Source organism: Tachypleus tridentatus, chromosome 5 (genome assembly GCF_004210375.1).
Source record: "Tachypleus tridentatus isolate NWPU-2018 chromosome 5, ASM421037v1, whole genome shotgun sequence".
Taxonomy (NCBI): Eukaryota; Metazoa; Arthropoda; class Merostomata; order Xiphosura; family Limulidae; genus Tachypleus; species Tachypleus tridentatus.
Window position 1 is genome coordinate 26,308,776 of NC_134829.1, and position 22,090 is coordinate 26,330,865.

Sequence of the window (22,090 nt, forward strand, 5' to 3'; positions counted from 1 at the left end):
GCAAAAGTGTGTGATTTTGAGCCAAAAATAACTTGTTGATTTAATATGTGGCCATACTTACTTGAAAATACTTGTTAACTAATCAAATGAAAGTACAAATCATTTAATGGCTATCTTATAATTTTAAATTTCAATGAAGTGCATGCAGAGCCTTATTGCTTGTGAGAACTGTTACTGTTGTGCCAAAATGTAATAACATTAAGGTGACTGTAATACAAATTATGTGAGGTAACTGTGTCTCATAAAGTTTTGTTTTCTGCTGTCATAATGCTGTCTCTGCACACTGATGTGCAACTTCTGCATTAAAAGCTTTATTTGTGGTGAAATTTTGGTGTATGTTTAGTTTTTGTATTGTTATCTAAGTCCCTCAAATGTCACTAGGAAACTCTTTTCTGCATGTTTAAAAGTTTTCTTTCTTGGTAAGTACATGCTTGTATAGAGTATGTGTTACTGTCCCTAGCAGGGTTGAAATTCTGCCGATACTCACCGGTACTGTGTATTGGAACTTGTTTTTTAAGGTGGTAGTAGTACAGGACTGACTTGAGCTGCTCTGTCTTTTTTGTTTTTTTAACAACTGAGTACCTGTAATGTTTTTCACCCCTGGGCCATAGTAACACAGCAAAGAATTTGTCACCGATGAACTGGCTGTGTTTATTGCTTGATCTGCACACACACAGTATTACTTGAATACTTGTTGTTACTTTATATATAAAGCTGTGTTGTGTTCATCACTGTCATCTTCCTTATTTGTGATTCATAATAAGTGCTTGCAAGAAAAATTTAGATGCTCATTTTTAAGTATTGGTGGAATGACAGATTTTTGAAATATTAAAAATCTCAATTTATAAAGTAAACTGAGTTGTGAACAAAAGTCATTTAAGAAACCAAAAATGACAGCAATATATCTAAGACTGAATCTTCTCAATTTTTTGTGCTATGGCTACTATATGAAAACAACAACAACAACAACAAAACAGTAAACTGTATTGAACTGATGCATTGCTAATGTTTTGCAATTAAGTGGATATTATGTTATGATAAAAGCACATTTAATGAGGGTATATTTTTTAATGCTATCTCACTAGTCACTATTTACTTATACTATGACTAATCTATAAAGGAAAACCATTAAAAAATTATGACTAACAGTATCTTAGTGTTCAGAACTTGAGATGGTAAAAGTATGTTTAGTATTTAAAATGTAACTTAGAAATTATTTAAGTGAAATACCATAAAAAGTAATAAAACAGGAATTTCTGTTCTAATGTAATTCAAAGAAATAATTTGGGAAGTTGTGTATGTAATGAATTTGAACAATTGTTATAAATCCTAAAATATTACTGTATAACTAGATTTTTTTATAGTTGCTCAGCCAAAAATTGAATGGTACATTATACACTGCACTCTGTATATGTTGTGTTGGGTTGAAAAACAGTTGAATGGTAATTTTAAGTGTCATATTACAGAAGAAATCAAAGATAACCATAGAGAGTATTAAATTATATTGGTTTCTAAAACTAAATCAAAAATGTGTAACTTTGGGCAATAATGTTACATTATTATGATCCTCCAAGCTGTAGCACCTTTTGATATTTTGTGTGAATATTGCTGCATGTAATTTGTTAAACTAGGAATTTCCACTGTTCACTAGAGTAGAAAATATTTGAGGGTTGCTATTTATTGTGGTAGAGGTAAACAGTTATTGATTTTGTTGTTGCCATTCAATGATTGAATATATTTATCTACTGATAAAATTACATGGCTAATACTTTTTTTTATCATTCAGGAAACTAATGGAATGCCTTAGATTTAACATATTTATGAAATGCTTAGTTACTGTAAGTTAAAAGGATGTCTTGTATTTTCATTAGATAAAGAAAATAAAGGATAATTATTCTATTATTTCAATAGCACAGATAAAGATCTTAAACTATCCAAACCACAGAATGATTGTGTAGTACAGTTAGCTAGATTTGGAGAGTAAGAAAACTGCACAGTTAGTGAGAGGTATTGTAATTGTATGGTTTAGTAAGCCATTATAAGATCAAAGCTAAAGTTCTGAATGACAAAATAAAGATGGGAGGTAAATGTATGATCTGGTAGGGTGGAGGAGTGCCCACACTAAATTATCAGATGGCAGAATAAAGATGAGGTAATTATGCAATTTGGTAGGTTAGGGGGTGTGTCCACACTAAATCACAGATAACAGAATAGGTAATTATATGGTTAGGTAGGATAAGGGAGTGTCACTGCATGTTTCACATCAGGTAATACAGTTATTTGTCTGTTGTTTCAAGAGTAACTTGAATCCTGACATCTTAATATGTGTTGTGTATATACATTGTTGGAGAATGTCTACCTTAATTACATCCTCATATTTCACACTAAAGATTGTTTTTTCACACAATCTAAATACATGACATTGTAAACATTGTTCACTGAAATTAAATGTGACACTCGCATTTTGGCTTTTCACTCATTTACTCTATTTCATTTAAGCATAGGTTCTGTAGCAGGAGTGTGTTAAAAAAACCTTATTGAAAGCTTCACCTTATACTAAATGTATGTAGATGTACATCACTTCAAAAGATAGAAATGTGTTAACATTACATTAGAAGATTACTGAACAAAATGATTTTGGTTCAGAGGTTTTTGATTTGTCTTGCTAGTGTTCAAAAGTCAAAAGTGCTTTTTTACAAAATTCATAAGGGGTTATGCTCAGCTGGAACGGTGATCAAAAGTTAGAAGCATTAGTTAAGAAATAATGATGAGGATTTGGGTTTGTTGTTTTTAATTTTTTTTGATAGGTGGTCAGACTTTAGAAACACCAGTTTCTGTAGATAACATGACAGTAAACCTAAAGGCTGGTCTGATAGTTATATGTCAAATAAAACGGTTTCGACGTAAGAAATGCAGTCCGAAGTAAAATGTACAATATATTTTAAACGTGCTTATACAAAATGTTATAGGTGGTTGCGTATATACTAGCATTTAAGAACGTTAACAATTGCAGTGTTATTAGTATAACAGAAAGCATGACTGAAATAGTATTGGAGAAAAACGTGTTCGTGAAAGAGTGACAACTGGTGAAGTTAAGAGTGTAGTTTCGTTTTTTCACTGTTGTATTAGTTCTTTACTGGATGTTTTTATATAATGTAAAATATTGTGAACCTCGGTTTCATATGTTATGTATGTTTTTGGCGTTTTAAAAAATAAACATTACTTTTATTTGTTTACTCGTTGTCGGTATATAATTTAAAACCTGCAATAAGTTTATTGAATTGTTTAATTTTAAAAACAAAACATCGTGTTGTACTGGTAAATACGTGTTCTATACAGCTTGTTAAATAATTATTAATTTCTTTCGACCTTCGTTATTACTGCATACTTATTCTACCTAAATTTGTGTGAATTATTTGTTTAGGCCTGCGACGTGGCAGTAAATTTGTGTTTAATAGGATGAGTATTCAGTTATTACATTAAAGGCATATTTGGAAATGGAATGTTAGAAATGAGAGACAATATTAGGCCTTGCACTGTAAATACCATAGTTTCAAATTTAATTCCTAGGTTTCCTGAACGATAGTTTACAAATATTTACTAAACACGTGACCATTTTTTTAAATATTAAATGTAAAAAAATTGTTATTTATTATAATATTTAACGTATCATAATATTCAAAGCAATAACATAAGAACGTGAAATAAAAAAGCCGCAAATTTTGGCTAACAAAATTTACAATGCCTTATAAAGATTAGAAATAACAAATGCTACTTGAAATGTTGAATAGCTTTAATGAAAAAGAATGCACTGTCGCCTGATTTCTGGGTATTGAGAAAACATTCGACGCTGTATGGCACAATGGTCTTCGGTTCCGTACGTACGAAATGGGACACAGCGTGGAATTATTCGCTGGTTTTCTTACTTTTTGAAAAACAGAAAATGTAGAATACGCGTAGAGGGAACTTTCTCGGAGTTCTTCACTCCAGAAGCTGGCGTCCTTCAAGGATGGGTGTTTAGTTCTATTCTCTTCATCGTGTATGTAGATAATATGCCACTCAAAGACCCAAACCATGGATACGCGTCACAGTTCGTTCATGATGTAGCAATTTGGAAAAGTGCCCCTACACCAGAAATAGCAGCCATTAACTTACAACCACAAGTAATTAGATTATGTGAATATTGTGAAAAATATAGAATTAAAATAAATACAGCGAAGATACAATTGGTAATATTTTCAAAATCAACGAAACATCAAAAAGTTCAACCCCAAATCTACATAAACGGAAAGCTTCTCCAAACTGCTACATCTGCAAAATGTTTAGGGTTAACATATGATTCTAAACTTACATGGATAAAACATGTAAATACCATAAAAACTAAAATTTGGTGAAGAATAAACTATGCTAGGAGTCAAACTTGTAAAAACTTCTGAACACCTGAAAACATCTGTAAAAAATACAAAACATGTATAAGACCAGTAGTAGACTATGCAGCTCCTGCGTGGATTAATGTAAGTGAAAAACAAATGCAAACCAAACTCCAAACATTACAGAATACACTAATTACATCAGCATACAGGGTACCTAAAACCACTTCTTCAAAGTTCATGCACAATTACTCAAATACACAAACAATACCAGATAGACTTCTACATAGTACACTAAAATATTTAGATAAAAATTGGCGAAAAAATGAGTTGTTATGCGAACTAGACAGATATTGCATATATGATGAAGAGAGACCTAAACACCTCTCCCCGTTAAACTTGTACATCAGATCTTTAAGATAACATCAAATTTAAAATAATAATAAAATAGAGCTAAAATAAAACAGGCCACCTACGTTCTAGACTTATAAAAACATTTAAAAAATGAATGAACAATATAAATGGACATTGCCCTGAAAAGGACCAGATTTAAAGATATGCTATTACTTCAGCCATTTTGTATTTATTCTAAATGTATGAATCAGGCCACTCCAACAAAGTAATTGAAGGAGGAGGAGGTCTACTGTACCTGACCTTCCTGGGTATACAAATATATATACCGAGAGAGAGAAGTTGAATCGGGCATTATTTGTGGGGTATTCACCATGAGAACTTGTGTCAACTGTGAAGTGTGTAAATCAGTGTTGTAGCTGTAATGATGGTGATGTGGAATATAGTTTTCTTTATAAGGTAATGTTGAGTATTAAAATTAAAATTAAAGTCGACCATACTGAAGCACGGTTGAAAGCAACAGAAGTGAGAAAAGCAGTTTAAATAATTTGCGCTCACCAATATGATGGCCTTTACCAACATCACGAGCACATGTTAAGTTACTAACAACAGCAGTGTAGCGCAAAATAGCGGGGTCTTTTTTCCTCGAAAATCATGTTTGCCTTCTTCTGGAAGTTTTTAAAGAACAATAACAGAGAAAACAAAACATACACGCATACTGAATTTAAGTCGGCCTGGGCATTTCAGGTTCCTTCACTGTGGTATTTCTTATCATGTGATAATAGACTCGTGCCGCTCGCTCTATGCTGACAGCGGCTCTGCGCAAAGACTTCTCTGCAGAAACAGAGCTGTTAAAGCCAGCAGTCACTACAGGATTTGGGTAGGCCCATCAACAAAGTTAATATTGGCTTGTGTAAGCTCCAGAGTGCGACTTATGAAGTGTCTATGGAGTTCCTGTTACCCGTACTGTGGGAGAGTTATAGGAGGAAGTGAACGGATAAAGGCCCTCAGCGGCGTTCTCATCAGTCTAACCAACTGACAAGAGAACGACGTACAGCAGCTACACAGAACGCGCTGTACGGCTTTGTTTGTTTGTTTTGGAATTTCGCACAAAGCTACTCGAGTGCTATCTGTGCTAGCCGTCCCTAATTTAGCAGTGTAAGACTAGAGGGGATGCAGCTAATCATCACCACCCACCGCCAACTCTTGGGCTACTCTTTTACCAACGAATAGTGGGATTGACCGTCACATTATAACGCCCTCACGGCTGGGAGGGCGAGCATGTTTGGCACGACTCGGGTGCGAACCCGCGACCCCCAGATTACGAAGCGCACGCCTTAACGCGCTAGGCCATAATTATAAAAGAACGAGACAAAGCTTTATCAGTAGTGAAGCGGGTTCGCGCCCGCGTCGCGCTAAACGTGCTCGCCCTCCTAGCCGTGGGGGTGTATAATGTGACGGTGAATCCCACTATTCGTTGGTAAAGAGTAGCCCAAGAGTTGGCGGTGGGTGGTGATGACTAGCTGCCTTCCCTCTAGTCTTACACTGCTAAATTAGGGACGGCTAGCACAGATAGCCCTCGAGTAGCTTTGTGCGAAATTCCCAAACAAACAAACAAACAATCAGTATTGAACATAAACAATATAACAGTTTCTAGTATTAATTATATAATGCACAAATAACGCAGAAAAAATTAAATAAATAATAATTAGCTGGAATGCTAAGAATATTTTAAAAACAATTTCGTTTCAATAACTGAGCCCGCGAGACGTGTGTATAATTTTATAGTGAAATTAATTAGGGAATGTTTTTGGTAATGCTATATGATAATAATGAAAACAAAGTTGAATATGTTAGGTCAATCACAGTATGTTTGCCGTATCCAGTGTCACATGAGGGTCCATAACCAACAAGACTGTATGTAATTCGCACCGTTGTTGGTTTGTTTGTTTGTTTTTTGAATTTCGCACAAAGCTACTCGAGGGCTATTATCTGTGCTAGCCGTCCCTAATTTAGCAGTGTAAGACTAGAGGGAAGGCAACTAGTCATCACCACCCACCGCCAACTCTTGGGCTACTCTTTTACCAACGAATAGTGGGATTGACCGTCACATAAAACGCCCCACGGCTGAAAGGGCGAGCATGTTTGGTGTGACGGGGATTCGAACCCGCGACCCTCAAATTACGAGTCGCACGCCTTAACACGCTTGGCCATGCCAGGCCTACCATTGTTGGTATCTGTGAAGTCACCATTTTTATGTGTACTCATGTCTAAACTCTTGACGACAATGAAGTAAATTGTTGAATTATTTAATTGAAAAAAATTCAATCTGAATAATTATATAATAAATATTTACTTACAGATTATGCGTTGGGCTATTTGCTTTACCCACTGCGAGGAATGGAACACTTGATTTTATCACTATAAGGCAGCAAACTTACTGCTGTTCTACCGAGGAACAACAGTACGAAAAATATATGAAGTAGCATATGTCTTTAATTCATCATATTTCGCAAGAAACTTTATCACATCTCAAGTTAGTTAGCTTGATATGTATGTAATAAACAATCATGAAAAGGTACTTAAACGTAGAACAACAAAATTAATTACCGACAGAGTTACTGACGTAGAAGTTCTTGATTTAATGCAATATTATTTTTTTTTATTAAAATATTTACTATATCACTGTATGAGGCCTAATCTCGCTTCTTTTGTTCAAGGTCACTGATGAGGGGCGGAGTTTCGAAATTAGTGATAAGTAATGAATCGAATGACATATTTAAATTAATATTTAGTATTAGTTTTGTAAGTTGTCTAGGCAAGTTTAAGTTGTGTTTTACAATTTAATACCGAGCTCATGTACCTAATGAAAAATTAATTATTTTAATAGTTTAACATAATCGAGTAAAAATAACAGGAACAACAATAAAAGTTTGCAGATGTGTTGACCTGATTCATCACCGACAGTTTATTACCGTCGCGTTTTAGATAGGCTTAGATAGATTATTAATTTGATTAGGATGTCGCCGCATGTTTTGAGAACTTTAGTGGTTCCAGTTTTCTTTCTTCTGACTTCCCCGATTGTTAGGTGTGGTAGATATGCAGTGTTTGATTCTAAAACAAACTCTATTTACGAGTTTTGTCCTGGAAATTTAAGCTGCACACTGGAAATAACCCCAGACATGAATACGATAAAACCATTCCAAACGCTGTCAGATCTTCCTTTAGCTGTAATCGATATGAAGGAGGCTCAGGAAAAACCAGAGAAAGTTGCTGCTCAAATTGTTGAAGCTATGGAAACTGTGGGGTTTATGTACTTAAAGAATATTCCAGACTATGATGAAGATAAGCTATTTAATCAAACTAAATGGTTCTTTGATTTACCGATTGATGTGAAACGCCAAGTCACTCGGCACGTTTGGAATAAAGCCAACAACTTTATTTATCGTGGGTTTTTCCCTGTTATCCCTGAATGGACGTCGTACAAAGAAAGCTTTGAAATTGGTGGTTGTAATAACATCACAAAACGAAGTAAGGTAAGAACGATTCGAGATACTCTGTATGAGAATAATGTTTGGCCCAATTCTCCTGATTCAGTTGCATCTGCAAACTTTAGAAAATCGATGGAGGAGTATTTTTTGGTTTACCATAGACTGTCTCTAGATGTATTACGTCTTGTAGAATTAGGCCTTGGTTTAAAAAAATCTCGCTTAACATCAATGTTTGAGTCGAATCCACTGTCGACTCTACGTTTAATCCATTACCCACCGCGTCCATTGCAACATACCCCAAAATCGGCTACAGATGGAAACTTGGTTTTACTATGTGACAAACATGGTGATGCAGGGTTTTTTACTTTTCTAACTACATTTCATTACCATGGACTGCAAATGCAAGATTCAGATAACAACTGGATAAATATTCCTCCTGTAAAGAATGCTCTTATAGTTAACATAGGACTAAATATGGCCAAACTTACTGCGGGAAGATTTAAACCAACAATTCATCGAGTTATCGATCTAGGAATTAGCAGATATTCTGTGCCATTTTTTTTAGAACCACATTTCGACGCAGATATGAGCAATTCTCTTTTTGGAACTCCATTGGAAGGAACAGCGAAAAATCTGAAATATGGGATGTGGTTAAAAAACAACTCAGCCCAATATGCGGAAAATGCCCATACTGACTGGGGTGTTCCGGAAGAACTTGTCTCTGATTACCAAACGAACTCGCATGTGAATGATGAACTTTGAAAATTTCTGGTGCTGTCATGACAAGTATATATATATATATATATTGTAATGTGGTTAAATCCTTAAAAAATATAAAAATTCTAATATATAATATGTAATAATCTACTATAAAAATTATAATTGAAAGTTGTTAGCAGGAGAAACGTTTGTAACCTGTGCATGCATATATTATAAAATTAGATATATATTATATGATTTAAAACATTATCCAGTTTATAGTTTTTCATTTTGTTTGTAGTTTAGTACAAAGCTACACAAAGAGCTATCTGTGCTCTACCCACCACGGGTATCGAAACGGGTATTATCAACATAATAACATAACTGTGGTTGAATCAGTAACACTCGTTAAAAATACGTTAATATTTTATAAATGGTAGATTAATTTGATATTTATACGTCAATAAACTTAGGCGGAAGGATCTTTTCTTTTTACTTTAAAGGATTATGATCAACTTTTTACTTGCCTACTTTCTTATTGCGAAAGGTATGGTCGTGACATTGTAATGTTTTCAGCTTAAACTGAACCGTCAGGTAAGTTAATCAATGGCCACAGTAAACAGTAGAATATTAGATAGCGTATGATAAACAAAAATAAATAAAACTTAACTGAAAGAGACTGGCAAAGAAATACATTGAAAAACTCAATACAGCAGCTCATGATGACAACGGTTTCATTTCGTTTGTTTGGAAGTTCGCGGAAAACTTCGCGATGGCCATATGCACCAGTCTTTTCTAATTCAGCAGTGAAGGTGTAGAGAGAAGGGAGATAGTCATTGTTTGTTTGTTTGTTTTTGAATTTCGCACAAAGCTACTCGAGGGCTATCTGTGCTAGCCGTCCCTAATTTACCAGAAGTACAAACGTTATGTATGCATTTGCATATCAAAGCAACCTTTGTCATCTTACAAATGGCACTAGATTGAGAACACAGCTAACATTGCTGCAGTATAAACTTTATTGAATAGGCAAAAGTGTGTGATTTTGAGCCAAAAATAACTTGTTGATTTAATATGTAGCCATACTTACTTGAAAATACTTGTTAACTAATCAAATGAAAGTACAAATCATTTAATGGCTATCTTATAATTTTAAATTTCAATGAAGTGCATGCAGAGCCTTATTGCTTGTGAGAACTGTTACTGTTGTGCCAAAATGTAATAACATTAAGGTGACTGTAATACAAATTATGTGAGGTAACTGTGTCTCATAAAGTTTTGTTTTCTGCTGTCATAATGCTGTCTCTGCACACTGATGTGCAACTTCTGCATTAAAAGCTTTATTTGTGGTGAAATTTTGGTGTATGTTTAGTTTTTGTATTGTTATCTAAATCCCTCAAATGTCACTAGGAAACTCTTTTCTGCATGTTTAAAAGTTTTCTTTCTTGGTAAGTACATGCTTGTATAGAGTATGTGTTACTGTCCCTAGCAGGGTTGAAATTCTGCCGATACTCACCGGTACTGTGTATTGGAACTTGTTTTTTAAGATGGTAGTAGTACAGGACTGACTTGAGCTGCTCTGTCTTTTTTGTTTTTTTAACAACTGAGTACCTGTAATGTTTTTCACCCCTGGGCCATAGTAACACAGCAAAGAATTTGTCACCGATGAACTGGCTGTGTTTATTGCTTGATCTGCACACACACAGTATTACTTGAATACTTGTTGTTACTTTATATATAAAGCTGTGTTGTGTTCATCACTGTCATCTTCCTTATTTGTGATTCATAATAAGTGCTTGCAAGAAAAATTTAGATGCTCATTTTTAAGTATTGGTGGAATGACAGATTTTTGAAATATTAAAAATCTCAATTTATAAAGTAAACTGAGTTGTGAACAAAAGTCATTTAAGAAACCAAAAATGACAGCAATATATCTAAGACTGAATCTTCTCAATTTTTTGTGCTATGGCTACTATATGAAAAAAAACAACAACAAAACAGTAAACTGTATTGAACTGATGCATTGCTAATGTTTTGCAATATCATTATATAAGCATTAAAGGAAAACATGTTAATGTGGGTAAGATTTGCATAGGAGATAGTTTTAGCTTCTTATGAAATCAAGTATTTCTAAATAGAATATTGAGAGAGTGATTTGTCCTAATGGGAATGCATTAACCAATCTGAATAGAGGAAAGACAAATCCTGAATGTAAATATTGTGGTTCCTTGAGAAGTGATTCAAAAAATTGAAGGTAAGACCTATATGCTTTTTGTGACAGAACACTATATTTTTATGTATGTAGGCATATATTTTAAAATATAAGTATCTGTTTTAAAATTGTATGGCATGCAATATGAGAAATGGTTAGCATGAATATTATGACATATTTAGAGGCTTTATAGTATAAGTGAGCAAATTAGATTGTGTTAAGCTGGTGTTAAGCTTTGCCCATACTTATGATTTGTCAGATTTTATCTAGGATATAAAAGACCCTTTTATTAGCTTCTTTTAAAATAGCTTTAGCCCAATGTGGCTTTGCTATAAGAAAACACACACACACACACACACACACAAAATAGTTTTAACACAACAGTAAAGTGTTCTTTCACGTCAAAGCTCGGCATTCAGCATAGCTATGGTGATCAATTTGTAAAAATGTTTAATTGCAGTATAGTTTCAGGAACTTGGCTCCTATTAGAATATAGCTTGAGTGCTTCTTTGATTTGAAAACATAATATTTCCTTAAGCCAAACTTGAGAGTGGACAAATGTTCTACACTTTTGTATTGGCCACATGCTGTTTTATGCTAGAATCCTAATATTATTCAAATAACTGCTTACTTGAGCCAGAAACTATTCACTCTTAAATAGGTTCAGCATCACCTTGAAGATGAACTGTGGTTTATATTAAATAGGTTAAATTTAGCTTAGGTCAAGATATTGTTGGCCATTAATTATATATAAATTAATTAACAACATTGGTGTACAATCATTAGTTTCCTTTCTCAATTGGCAAAGCATTAGCTATGTTCAGAAGGTGTTTGTGGAAGTATCAAAGGGTTACTTAAGGCCAGAACATCAATTGCTTTTAAGCTAGAACCTTGATTTTTTTTCTAAATGGCATGTGATAGTTTTATTGAAAGTTTTAAACAGATGATACATGTGTTTGAATGTAAACATTTAATTGTTTTTAATTAGTTTGATTACTTGCTTGCTTGACCTTTCACCTTGGTTTCCTTTGTAAAGAAATCAAGAGAGCCAGAACCTAGGATTCCTTTATAAAACAATTAAGTAATAGCTTGGACAAAACAGAATTGTGATTGTCTGTGAAGAGATATTCTATTTCTTTTGGCCATACCTTGGTTTGTTTTTAAAGATTGTAACATAAGTGGATTAGCATTTGAACTTTTTTTGATAGTCACAAACTAAATGTATTATTTAATTAATGTAATTTTTGTGTCTGTTTAGACCAGCACTCTGACTTCTGTCAAATGGCTTTAGCATTAGTGCAAGCCACAAATACTTTGGTGCAATTGTAGTGCTATATGGATCAAAACCTTGCTTTCCATGTTTTAGTGCTAGCTTATTCCAGAACCCTTTTAGCTTCAAATGAAAGTATGTGTAAATAATTTAGTGCTATATTTTACAGGAATCCTAGCTTTGTTCTAATGATAGTTTCAGGAAACACCAGTAGTTTCTTTGTTCTTCTCTTAGCTTGTAACTCAGAACTGTTGTTGTTTTTTCCTACTGCTTAGATGAGCCAGTAAATTGACTTTGATTTTAATGCTAATGTTGAGCAGAAATTTGATATCCTTGTTCTCTTGCTACAGTGGGCAGAATTTCAGTTTGTTTATTTCTAAATTCTATCTCACTAGTCAGTGTTTGCTTACACTGTGACTAATCTATAAAGGAAAGCATTTAGATATTATAACTAAGGGTATCTTAGTGTTCAGAACTTACTATTTTAAGTATCATTCAGAACCATAGTTTCTATGTTAAAATACTAACTTAAATGAGAACCATGATGTCTTTGTTCTTGTGTTAAAGCCAGACCCTTGGTTTCTTTATTTTTATGCTGGAATGTGCCACACCCAGTATTTCATTCTAATGTCTTTCATTCTTAGGCTTTTTTTTTTATTTTAATGTTAGTTTGGATCAGTTCCCTGATTTCTTTGTTCTAGTACTTCTGTGTGACAAAATTGTCCAGAACAATTAGTTCCTTTCTCTAAACCAGGAAACATATTCATGTATGTTCAGAAATATGATCTTCATATAAGGCAAGTGAATAGGCTGATCAGACATTGATTGTGTCTCAATGTGATGGCTACTTCATACAGAGAGTGTAAAATAATAAGAATATTAAGTGGATATTATGTTATGATAAAAGCACATTTAATGAGGGTATATTTTTTAATGCTATCTCACTAGTCACTATTTACTTATACTATGACTAATCTATAAAGGAAAACCATTAAAAAAGTATGACTAACAGTATCTTAGTGTTCAGAACTTACTCTTTTAAGATGGTAAAAGTATGTTTAGTATTTAAAATGTAACTTAGAAATTATTTAAATGAAATACCATAAAAAGTAATAAAACAGGAATTTCTGTTCTAATGTAATTCAAAGAAATAATTTGGGAAGTTGTGTATGTAATGAATTTGAACAATTGTTATAAATCCTAAAATATTACTGTATAACTAGATTTTTTTTATAGTTGTTCAGCCAAAAATTGAATGGTACATTATACACTGCACTCTGTATATGTTGTGTTGGGTTGAAAAACAGTTGAATGGTAATTTTAAGTGTCATATTACAGAAGAAATCAAAGATAACCATAGAGAGTATTAAATTATATTGGTTTCTAAAACTAAATCAAAAATGTGTAACTTTGGGCAATAATGTTACATTATTATGATCCTCCAAGCTGTACCACCTTTTGATATTTTGTGTGAATATTGCTGCATGTAATTTGTTAAACTAGGAATTTCCACTGTTCACTAGAGTAGAAAATATTTGAGTGTTGCTATTTATTATGGTAGAGGTAAACAGTTATTGATTTTGTTGTTGCCATTCAATGATTGAATATATTTATCTACTGATAAAATTACATGGCTAATACTTTTTTTTATCATTCAGGAAACTAATGGAATGCCTTAGATTTAACATATTTATGAAATGCTTAGTTACTGTAAGTTAAAAGGATGTCTTGTATTTTCATTAGATAAAGAAAATAAAGGATAATTATTCTATTATTTCAATAGCACAGATAAAGATCTTAAACTATCCAAACCACAGAATGATTGTGTGGTACAGTTAGCTAGATTTGGAGAGTAAGAAAACTGCACAGTTAGTGAGAGGTATTGTAATTGTATGGTTTAGTAAGCCATTATAAAATCCAAGCTAAAGTTCTGAATGACAAAATAAAGATGGGAGGTAAATGTATGATCTGGTAGGGTGGAGGAGTGCCCACACTAAATTATCAGATGGCAGAATAAAGATGAGGTAATTATGCAATTTGGTAGGTTAGGGGGTGTGTCCACACTAAATCACAGATAACAGAATAGGTAATTATATGGTTAGGTAGGATAAAGGAGTGTCACTGCATGTTTCACATCAGGTAATACAATTATTTGTCCGTTGTTTCAAGAGTAACTTGAATCCTGACATCTTAATATGTGTTGTGTATATACATTGTTGGAGAATGTCTACCTTAATTACATCCTCATATTTCACACTAAAGATTGTTTTTTCACACAATCTAAATACATGACATTGTAAACATTGTTCACTGAAATTAAATGTGACACTCGCATTTTGGCTTTTTCACTCATTTACTCTATTTCATTTGAGCATAGGTTCTGTAGCAGGAGTGTGTTAAAAAAAACCTTATTGAAAGCTTCACCTTATACTAAATGTATGTAGATGTACATCACTTCAAAAGATAGAAATGTGTTAACATTACATTAGAAGATTACTGAACAAAATGATTTTGGTTCAGAGGTTTTTGATTTGTCTTGCTAGTGTTCAAAAGTCAAAAGTGCTTTTTTACAAAATTCATAAGGGGTTATGCTCAGCTGGAACGGTGATCAAAAGTTAGAAGCATTAGTTAAGAAATAATGATGAGGATTTGGGTTTGTTGTTTTAAATTTTTTTTGGATAGGTGGTCAGACTTTAGAAACACCAGTTTCTGTAGATAACATGACAGTAAACCTAAAGGCTGGTCTGATAGTTATATGTCAAAATAAAACGGTTTCGACGTAAGAAATGCAGTCCGAAGTAAAATGTACAATATATTTTAAACGTGCTTATACAAAATGTTATAGGTGGTTGCGTATATACTAGCATTTAAGAACGTTAACAATTGCAGTGTTATTAGTATAACAGAAAGCATGACTGAAATAGTATTGGAGAAAAACGTGTTCGTGAAAGAGTGACAACTGGTGAAGTTAAGAGTGTAGTTTCGTTTTTTCACTGTTGTATTAGTTCTTTACTGGATGTTTTTATATAATGTAAAATATTGTGAACCTCGGTTTCATATGTTATGTATGTTTTTGGCGTTTTAAAAAATAAACATTACTTTTATTTGTTTACTCGTTGTCGGTATATAATTTAAAACCTGCAGTAAGTTTATTGAATTGTTTAATTTTAAAAACAAAACATCGTGTTGAACTGGTAAATACGTGTTCTATACAGCTTGTTAAATAATTATTAATTTCTTTCGACCTTCGTTATTACTGCATACTTATTCTACCTAAATTAGTGTGAATTATTTGTTTAGGCCTGCGACGTGGCAGTAAATTTGTTTTAATAGGATGAGTATTCAGTTATTACATTAAAGGCATATTTGGAAATGGAATGTAAGAAATGAGAGACAATATTAGGCCTTGCACTGTAAATACCATAGTTTCAAATTTAATTCCTAGGTTTCCTGAACGATAGTTTAACAAATATTTACTAAACACGTGACCAATTTTTTAAATATTAAATGTAAAAAAAATTGTTATTTATTATAATATTTAACGTATCATAATATACAAAGCAATAACATAAGAACGTGAAATAAAAAAGCCGCAAATTTTGGCTAAGAAAATTTACCATGCCTTTTGAAGATTAGAAATAACAAATGCTACTTGAAATGTTGAATAGCTTTAATGAAAAAAGAATGCACTTTCGCCTGATTCCTGGGTATTGAGAAAGCATTCGACACTGTATGGCACAATGGTCTTCGGTTCCGTATGTACGAAATGGGACTACAGCGTGGAATTATTCGCTGGTTTTCTTACTTTTTGAAAAACAGAAAATGTAGAATACACGTAGAGGGAACTTTCTCGGAGTTCTTCACTCCAGAAGCTGGCGTCCTTCAAGGAGGGGTGGTTAGTCCTATTCTCTTCATCATGTATGTAAATAATATGCCACTCAAAGACCCAAACCGTGGATACGCGTCACAGTTCGTTCATGATCTAGCAATTTGGAAAAGTGCCCCTACACCAGAAATAGCAGCCATTAACTTACAACCACAAGTAAATAGATTATGTGAATATTGTGAAAAATATAGAATTAAAATAAATACAGCGAAGATACAATTGGTAATATTTTCAAAATCAACGAAACATCAAAAAGTTCAACCCCAAATCTACATAAACGGAAAGCTTCTCCAAACTGCTACATCTGCAAAATTTTTTAGGGTTAACATATGATTCTAAACTTACATGGATAAAACATGTAAATAACATAAAAACTAAAATTTGGCGAAGAATAAACTATGCTAGGAATCTAACTTGTAAAAACTTCTGAACACCTGAAAACATCTGTAAAAAATACAAAACATGTATAAGACCAGTAGTAGACTATGCAGCTCCTGCGTGGATTAATGTAAGTGAAAAACAAATACAAACCAAACTCCAAACATTACAGAATACACTAATTACATCAGCATACAGGGTACCTAAAACCACTTCCTCAAAGTTCATGCACAATTACTCAAATACACAAACAATACCAGATAGACTTCTACATAGTACAATAAAATATTTAGATAAAAATTGGCGAAAAAATGAGTTGTTATGCGAACTAGACAGATATTACATATATGATGAAGAGAGACCTAAACACCTCTCCCCGTTAAACTTGTACATCAGATCTTTAAGATAACATCAAATTTAAAATAATAATAAAATAGAGCTAAAATAAAACAGGCCACCTACGTTCTAGACTTATAAAAAAATTAAAAAATGAATGAACAATATAAATGGACATTGCCCTGAAAAGGACCAGATTTAAAGATATGCTATTACTTCAGCCATTTTGTATTTATTCTAAATGTATGAATCAGGCCACTCCAACAAAGTAATTGTAGGAGGAGGAGGTCTACTGTACCTGACCTTCCTGGGTATACAAATATATATACCGAGAGAGAGAAGTTGAATCGGGCATTATTTGTGGGATATTCACCATGAGAACTTGTGTCAACTGTGAAGTGTGTAAATCAGTGTTGTAGCTGTAATGATGGTGATGTGGAATATAGTTTTCTTTATAAGGTAATGTTGAGTATTAAAATTAAAGTCGACCATACTGAAGCACGGTTGAAAGCAACAGAAGTGAGAAAAGCAGTTTAAATAATTTGCGCTCACCTATATGATGGCCTTTACCAACATCACGAGCACATGTTAAGTTACAAACAACAGCAGTGTGGCGCAAAATAGCGGGGTCTTTTTTCCTCGAAAATCATGTTTACCTTCTTCTGGAAGTTTTTAAAGAACAATAACAGAGAAAACAAAACATACACGCATACTGAATTTAAGTCGGCCTGGGCATTTCAGGGTTCTGCACTGTGGTATTTCTTATCATGTGATAATAGACTCGTGCCGCTCGCTCTATGCTGACAGCGGCTCTGCGCAAAGACTTCTCTGTAGAAACAGAGCTGTTAAAGCCAGCAGTCACTACAGGATTTGGGTAGGCCCATCAACAAAGTTAATATTGGCTTGTGTAAGCTCCAGAGTGCGACTTATGAAGTGTCTATGGAGTTCCTGTTACCCGTACTGTGGGAGAGTTATAGGAGGAAATGAACGGATAAAGGCCCTCAGCGGCGTTCTCATCAGTCTAACCAACTGACAAGAGAACGACGTACAGCAGCTACACAGAACGCGCTGTACGGCTTTGTTTGTTTGTTTGTTTTGGAATTTCGCACAAAGCTACTCGAGGGCTATCTGTGCTAGCCGTCCCTAATTTAGCAGTGTAAGACTAGAGGGGATGCAGCTAATCATCACCACCCACCGCCAACTCTTGGGCTACTCTTTTACCAACGAATAGTGGGATTGACCGTCACATTATAACGCCCTCACGGCTGGGAGGGCGAGCATGTTTGGCACGACTCGGGCGCGAACCCGCGACCCTCAGATTACGAAGCGCACGCCTTAACGCGCTAGGCCATAATTATAAAAGAACGAGACAAAACTTTATCAGTAGTGAACATAAACAATATAACAGTTTCTAGTATTAATTATATAATGCACAAATAACGCAGAAAAAATTAAATAAATAATAATTAGCTGGAATGCTAAGAATATTTTAAAAACAATTTCGTTTCAATAACTGAGCCCGCAAGACGTGTGTATAATTTTATAGTGTAATTAATTAGGGAATGTTTTTGGTAATGCTATATGATAATAATGAAAACAAAGTTGAATATGTTAGGTCAATCACAGTATGTTTGCCGTATCCAGTGTCACATGAGGGTCCATAACCAACAAGACTGTATGTAATTCGCACCGTTGTTGGTTTGTTTGTTTTTTGAATTTCGCACAAAGCTACTCGAGGGCTATCTGTGCTAGCCGTCCCTAATTTAGCAGTGTAAGACTAGAGGGAAGGCAACTAGTCATCACCACCCACCGCCAACTCTTGGGCTACTCTTTTACCAACGAATAGTGGGATTGACCGTCACATTATAACGCACCACGGCTGAAAGGGCGAGCATGTTTGGTGTGACGGGGATTCGAACCCGCGACCCTCAAATTACGAGTCGCACGCCTTAACACGCTTGGCCATGCCAGGCCTACCATTGTTGGTATCTGTGAAGTCACCATTTTTATGTGTACTCATGTCTAAACTCTTGACGACAATGAAGTAAATTGTTGAATTATTTAATTGAAAAAAATTCAATCTGAATAATTATATAATAAATATTTACTTACAGATTATGCGTTGGGCTATTTGCTTTACCCACTGCGAGGAATGGAACACTTGATTTTATCACTATAAGGCAGCAAACTTACTGCTGTTCTACCGAGGAACAACAGTACGAAAAATATATGAAGTAGCATATGTCTTTAATTCATCATATTTCGCAAGAAACTTTATCACATCTCAAGTTAGTTAGCTTGATATGTATGTAATAAACAATCATGAAAAGGTACTTAAACGTAGAACAACAAAATTAATTACCGACAGAGTTACTTACGTAGAAGTTTTTGATTTAATGCAATATTAATTTTTTTATTAAAATATTTACTATATCACTGTATGAGGCCTAATCTCGCTTTTTTTGTTCAAGGTCACTGATGAGGGGCGGAGTTTCGAAATTAGTGATAAGTAATGAATCGAATGACATATTTAAATTAATATTTAGTATTAGTTTTGTAAGTTGTCTAGACAAGTTTAAGTTGTGTTTTACAATTTAATACCGAGCTCATGTACCTAATGAAAAATTAATTATTTTAATAGTTTAACATAATCAAGTAAAAATAACAGGAACAAGAATAAAAGTTTGCAGATGTGTTGACCTGTTTCATCACCGACAGTTTATTACCGTCGCGTTTTAGATAGGCTTAGATAGATTATTAATTTGATTAGGATGTCGCCGCATGTTTTGAGAACTTTAGTGGTTCCAGTTTTCTTTCTTCTGACTTCCCCGATTGTTAGGTGTGGTAGATATGCAGTGTTTGATTCTAAAACAAACTCTATTTACGAGTTTTGTCCTGGAAATTTAAGCTGCACACTGGAAATAACCCCAGACATGAATACGATAAAACCATTCCAAACGCTGTCAGATCTTCCTTTAGCTGTAATCGATATGAAGGAGGCTCAGGATAAACCAGAGAAAGTTGCTGCTCAAATTGTTGAAGCTATGGAAACTGTGGGGTTTATGTACTTAAAGAATATTCCAGACTATGATGAAGATAAGCTATTTAATCAAACTAAATGGTTCTTTGATTTACCGATTGATGTGAAACGCCAAGTCACTCGGCACGTTTGGAATAAAGCCAACAACGTTTTTTATCGTGGGTTTTTCCCTGTTATCCCTGAATGGACGTCGTACAAAGAAAGCTTTGAAATTGGTGGTTGTAATAACATCACAAAACGAAGTAAGGTAAGAACGATTCGAGATACTCTGTATGAGAATAATGTTTGGCCCAATTCTCCTGATTCAGTTGCATCTGCAAACTTTAGAAAATCGATGGAGGAGTATTTTTGGTTTACCATAGACTGTCTCTAGATGTATTACGTCTTGTAGAATTAGGCCTTGGTTTAAAAAATCCGCTTAACATCAATGTTTGAGTCGAATCCACTGTCGACTCTACGTTTAATCCATTACCCACCGCGTCCATTGCAACATACCCCAAAATCGGCTACAGATGGAAACTTGGTTTTACTATGTGACAAACATGGTGATGCAGGGTTTTTTACTTTTCTAACTACATTTCATTACCATGGACTGCAAATGCAAGATTCAGATAACAACTGGATAAATATTCCTCCTGTAAAGAATGCTCTTATAGTTAACATAGGACTAAATATGGCCAAACTTACTGCGGGAAGATTTAAACCAACAATTCATCGAGTTATCGATCTAGGAATTAGCAGATATTCTGTGCCATTTTTTTTAGAACCACATTTCGACGCAGATATGAGCAATTCTCTTTTTGGAACTCCATTGGAAGGAACAGCGAAAAATCTGAAATATGGGATGTGGTTAAAAAACAACTCAGCCCAATATGCGGAAAATGCCCATACTGACTGGGGTGTTCCGGAAGAACTTGTCTCTGATTACCAAACGAACTCGCATGTGAATGATGAACTTTGAAAATTTCTGGTGCTGTCATGACAAGTATATATTGTAATGTGGTTAAATCCTTAAAAAATATAAAAATTCTAATATATAATATGTAATAATCTACTATAAAAATTATAATTGACAGTTGTAAGCAGGAGAAACGTTTGTAACCTGTCCATACATATATTATAAAATTAGATATATATTATATGATTTAAAACATTATCCAGTTTATAGTTTTTCATTTTGTTTGTAGTTTAGTACAAAGCTACACAAAGAGCTATCTGTGCTCTACCCACCACGGGTATCGAAACGGGTATTATCAACATAATAACATAACTGTAGTTGAATCAGTAACACTCGTTAAAAATACGTTAATATTTTATAAATGGTAGATTAATTTGATATTTATACGTCAATAAACTTAGGCGGAAGGATCTTTTCTTTTTACTTTAAAGGATTATGATCAACTTTTTACTTGCCTACTTTCTTATTGCGAAAGGTATGATCGTTACATTGTAGTGTTTTCAGCTTAAACCGAACCGTCAGGTAAGTTAATCAATGGCCACAGTAAACAGTAGAATATTAGATAGCGTATGATAAACAGAAATAAATAAAACTTACCTGAAAGAGACTGGCAAAGAAATACATTGAAAAACTCAATACAGCAGCTCATGATGACAACGGTTTCATTTCGTTTGTTTGGAAGTTCGCGGAAAACTTCGCGATGGCAATATGCACCAGTCTTTTCTAATTCAGCAGTGAAGGTGTAGAGAGAAGGGAGATAGTCATTGTTTGTTTGTTTGTTTTTGAATTTCGCACAAAGCTACTCGAGGGCTATCTGTGCTAGCCGTCCCTAATTTACCAGAAGTACAAACATTATGTATGTATTTGCTTATCAAAGCAACCTTTGTCATCTTACAAATGGCACTAGATTGAGAACACAGCTAACATTGCTGCAGTATAAACTTTATTGAATAGGCAAAAGTGTGTGATTTTGAGCCAAAAATAACTTGTTGATTTAATATGTAGCCATACTTACTTGAAAATACTTGTTAACTAATTAAATTAAAGTACAAATCATTTAATGGCTATCTTATAATTTTAAATTTCAATGAAGTGCATGCAG

The 22,090-nt window shown here is 33.9% G+C and overlaps 1 protein-coding gene and 1 long non-coding RNA gene across 2 annotated transcripts; one reads left to right on the top strand and one right to left on the bottom strand.

Annotated features, from left to right (window-relative positions):
- Positions 1-3,555: 3,555 nt before the first annotated feature.
- On the bottom strand, positions 3,556-19,356 carry LOC143250775 (uncharacterized). The gene is made up of 3 exons (XR_013028360.1): positions 19,103-19,356; positions 16,008-16,394; positions 3,556-4,125 (listed from the first exon to the last, which is right to left on the bottom strand). It is a non-coding gene; the product is annotated as an uncharacterized LOC143250775 (long non-coding RNA).
- Positions 19,357-20,457: 1,101 nt separating this feature from the next.
- LOC143251292 (uncharacterized) lies at positions 20,458-20,991 on the top strand. Its single transcript, XM_076502730.1, has one exon. It carries the CDS (start codon positions 20,458-20,460, stop codon positions 20,989-20,991), a length of 534 nt encoding a protein of 177 aa, XP_076358845.1.
- The last annotated feature ends 1,099 nt before the right edge of the window (positions 20,992-22,090 follow it).

Excerpts from the sequence above, each read along its gene's own strand:
- LOC143251292 (XM_076502730.1), top strand. The coding sequence starts at position 20,458 with ATGTTTGAGTCGAATCCACTGTCGACTCTACGTTTAATCCATTACCCA.